This window comes from Egretta garzetta, unplaced genomic scaffold (genome assembly GCF_000687185.1).
Source record: "Egretta garzetta isolate BGI_Z169 unplaced genomic scaffold, ASM68718v1 scaffold52, whole genome shotgun sequence".
NCBI classification, from domain to species: Eukaryota; Metazoa; Chordata; class Aves; order Pelecaniformes; family Ardeidae; genus Egretta; species Egretta garzetta.
This window is the reverse complement of record NW_009258753.1, coordinates 20,028-24,407: the sequence shown is the minus strand read 5'-3', so window position 1 is coordinate 24,407 and position 4,380 is coordinate 20,028. Positions and strand designations below refer to the sequence as shown.

At 48.4% G+C, this 4,380-nt stretch overlaps 1 protein-coding gene across 1 annotated transcript; it reads right to left on the bottom strand.

Annotated features, from left to right (window-relative positions):
* Positions 1-267: 267 nt before the first annotated feature.
* Positions 268-2,814, bottom strand: NPFFR2 (neuropeptide FF receptor 2; the record flags this gene model as incomplete). The annotated part of the gene is made up of 3 exons (XM_009649089.2): positions 268-1,108; positions 1,674-1,773; positions 2,427-2,814. Coding segments are annotated over 3 exons (1,329 nt in total), but the record flags the coding sequence as incomplete, so codon positions are not given.
* Positions 2,815-4,380: the final 1,566 nt, after the last annotated feature.

The window sequence follows — 4,380 nt, the reverse complement described above, 5'->3', positions numbered from 1 at the left end:
AGCCTCACGGGCCAAAAGGTTACCCTAAATATTGTCCAAGCAGTCCTGTTCCAGCTGCTCCGAGAGAGTCACAGAAGAAAACGAATGAATGTTCTCCTCCTCAGCAGTGAGTGTCCGGAGTAATTGTATCAATGTCCATAATCGTAGTTCTCTTATGCCGCAATAAATGGAAGGTAATCCCACTTTTATCACGTTTGGGCATGAGTTTCACGACACAATAAATAAACTCTGCCAGGCACAAATCATGTAGGTGGTTCATGGCTTGTTTCACTTAATCCCATCGTCGCAGGGCTCCTCTAGGTCCTCCATTATCAGATCCTGCTGGTTATTCACCCAATTTCCTTTCTTAACTCTCTTCCCCTCCTCCTTAGCATTTGGACAAGCTGGGTGCTGGGGTGTCTGGTGGTTGGCAGCTGGTAAAACGGCATTGCTTTGGCCTTGCTGAGAACAGACCTCCCTGTGAACGGTCTCCCTGGAGCAGAGCTGCAGCTGAAAGGCTGCCTGGAAGCCTCGGCGAAAGTTTTCATTAAAGAAACCGTAGATGAAGGGGTTGACGCTGCTGTTGAAGAAGGCCAGCCAGTGAGCAAAGGGATAGACGTAAATGTTGATGATCTGCAGCTGGATATCCGAAAGGTTGGTGTAGTCGGAGAGCATCATCAGAGTCCACAAGGGAAGCCAGGACAGGGAGAAAAGCAAAGCCACAATAATGAGCATTTTGATGACTTTTTGTTTCTTCTTAGACACGCTGTGCCGCTGCTCCTGGCTGTGTTTTCCCACCAGGGGCATGGCTGTGTGGAAGAGAGCAATGCTTATCCTCACGTACATGATGATAATGAGCGACAGGGGAGCCAGGTAGATGTTGGCAAACAGAACCGTTGTATAGATCTTCCTCATGCCCGGGTTAGGCCAGTCCTCCTGGCACCAGTACACCGGGCGTGTTTCATTGCCGTGGCCAAGGATCACCCTGAAATGCTTCTCTTCTTGTACCTGCAGCATGACTGCGGAAGGACACATGATTGCGATGGCCAGAGTCCAGATGACCGCGATAATGGCAACTGCAGTTGAGATGGTCAGCTTCCGCTTAAACGGATAAACGATGCATCGAAACCTGTTGCAAAGACACCCGGGGACACGCGTGGAGAAGCCGTTTAAGGAACACGTGATCAAACAGGCAAGTGTACGCGCACATTGTAAATGGTGTGTTTTTACAAAATAGAGGTGGAATAGTCTCCTCGTCCTGCATAAACCAGCAGAATTGCATTTAGTTGCTCCGTTTAAGAGCTGTGGTGGTAAAGACAATCTCAAAAGAAAGTCCATTTGCTGTTAAAATCTCCTCATTTTGATCTGTTTCCATGTCAGCCTGCTGCTTCTGCTCCTTCATTTCACCGAAGCAGGTACTAGCGCCTCTGCTATCTAGCTTAACGGCTAAGGAACAGCCCAATTCTAGGCAGCCAGGCCTAGCCCAGCTGTGCCATCTTTAAGAGATACCAGTGGAGGAGCAAATCGCTATGGCTGCTCTTTAGACCCCACCACATTTTGTTTGCTTAACAGCCTTAGGAGCAAAATACATCTAATTTATTGCAGCATTGTGTGGATGAGTGAATCGGCCTCAGCGTGGTCAGGTGGCCAGGGGGAGATGGAAGTGACAGTTTAGAGTCTCTGCATCATCTTACCTGTCTACAGCAATAGCAACGAGAGTGAAGACAGAGGCAGAAACAGAGATTCCTTGGACCATCCCGCTCACCTTGCAAACCAGGCTCCCAAACGGCCATCCTGGAAGGAAACAGGCAACTGACATCGCCGCCATCTCACCGCAGCACTACGCTTACACATGGAAGGGGAAATTTCCTCTCCAAAACTAATGCATTTCTTCTGCTCTGTCAGGCATGGGTTGTGGAGGCAGAGGTTATGTAAAGAAATGCTTTGCCTCACTACGCTTACACATGGAAGGGGAAATTTCCTCCCCAAAACTAATGCATTTCTTCTGCTCCGTCAGGCGAGGCAGAGGTTATGTAAAGAAATGCTTTGCCAAATGCCTCGGGTGAGCTTCTGATGTCCAAAAACCCAGCAAAGCAAACGCTTGTGGTTTAATGTCCCCTTAAAAGGAGATCTCAAGACAAGAAAGGGAATCGACCACAACAGTTGGTTGTTCTCTGCACCTGGCTCATAGCATCTGCCAAGCCTTCCTAAAGATGTAACCTGGTAGTGGCAGAACCCCAATCCCAGAGGAGGGATGTGGGAGCCAGCAAGGACAGCCCCTGCCAGAAGGTGGGTTAGAGGCTTGTCTTCCTCACCTCTGGCTTCCAGTGACTGGAAGCGCCCATGTAGCCCACTCAGATCTATGCACCCATCTCTCGGGGCCCCCCCAGGGATGCAGGTGAGCCCCCCTTGCTGTTCTTTCTGCCACGTGGTGCGAACCAGCCTACCTGCAATGATGCTGTCCAGGAGGGTGGTGGGCATGCAGAAGATTCCCACCAGTAAATCGCTAACAGCCAGGTTTAAGATGAAAAGGTTTGTGACTGTACACATATGTTTGTTCCTCAGGACAATAAAGCAAACGACCCCGTTGCCAACCATGCAGAGCAGGAAGATTAGGAGGTAAGAGATGATGAAGACAGCTACCACCAAGGGCTGATGAAGGTAGAAGTCCACGTAGGAGACGTTGCCTTCTAAGTCGAGGTACTTGTACGTCCCATTATAATTCAGCGCCTGAGACCAATCGAATGAAGAGTTTGAGTCCATTTTTTTACTCGCGTTGTGATGGGCCTTCAAAAATAGTTTGGAAAAGGTCAGTTTAGTATGCTTGAAATTGGCCTGAGGAGATGTGAGTAGGTTGGGTGTGCTGCGTGCTGCAATGCATGCAAAGCTTATGAATACTCATCCCCCCACAGGGCTTATCTTAACAGCCCATGTCCTCAGCCCCCCCAGACAGGCAAAGCAACAGATACTATGGGTTTGATTTTCCAACACGGGTGTATAAATGTGACCAGGAAGACTGCTGAAGGTTTTCTTCCTTCTGCAGCCTCTGTAAATTAAGTCCTGCCTTTCTCACAGGAGAGGAAAGCCAGACAGGGTGTAAACTGGCCTCTTGTGTTCCATCAAGGGAACAAACCAACGACCTGAACAGTTTATTTTGGGAAAGAAAAAGAAAAAAAAAAATCAGAATTCTTGAGAAATCCAATTACTCAACAGCTTGAGTGATCTGGCACTTAGGTAGCCGTGAGATTGCTGAGCCGTGCAAAGCGGTGATGAAATTAAAGCCTTCTGAAGGGGCACAAACCTCCTGCCTGAAAGCATCTCCCAATCCAATCCCTTTTCATTGCAAAGGAATATTTTTGTGTGCGGTTGGTATTGGACCGCAGCTGATTTCAATGCCCTGCTCACAAGCTACACCGATGGGGAGATGAGCCTGCAAACACGCAGGACCGCACTGGGTTTAAAACCTGCTGAAGTCTGAGGGAGCTGGATTCAGTTTCCAGCTCTGCTGAACTCCCCTGTGACCCTGGGGAACCTGCAATCTCTCCATGCTGCGCTTTTCCTGCTGTAGAACATGAGTAATGCTTTTCCCACGTGGTTTATTCACACGTAAATTCTCCCATTTGATGTTTTGTTAGATGACTGTTGGCAAAAACTACAAGCTTTTTCTGAGCGAGACTTTGTTCAAGTCTGAACTTTCTTGCTATTTTATTATCTCGGTTTCCAGCTGCAAGCACCTCCACCTCCTGTGTTGTAGTAGCGATGCCTTTGCTGGTCTGATGGCTTGGACAGAAGGGACGCCAGACTTTTTATTCAACCGCTTGATGGTGCTGAAAGAATCGGCTTAAGGCAGGTACAGAATTTGCGTGCCCCTAACTTACTCCCTTCCAAATTGAACTGACTGAGATCAACTGTGTAGGTCACAAGCTGTTTCCGTGCCCTGTAGAACCTACAGTTACACGAGGGGCTGCCCTGAAATTCTCCATCAAATCTTAACCCTGACAAACTTCTGGCACGTATCTTGTACAACTCACGTGGAAATGGAATTGGTCTGTGCCAGAGGCCAGCACCGGCACCCTGACGTTTACATAACCTGGCTTGGAAGCACCATTCAAAATGTTTTTCTGCATTTATTTTATCTACCAGATGGAGACGCCTGAAGAGGCAGGGGGATGGAGGTGTTTCTAACTTAAAAGAACAGCGCAGTTACTTGGTGGCAGAAGGCATAGAAGTAATGTATGGGTGCAGGTGCCTCTGGGACACCGACAAATTCCTTAGTATAAATGGAGGTTAAATGAAGGCACAAGTACCCAGATCCTGATGAGCTGGTGTGTGAGGGAAGGAAAGAGCTGGCCCCACCTCTTCCCTTATGGAAGGAAACTCAAAGTGGGCCCTTTTCTGTGC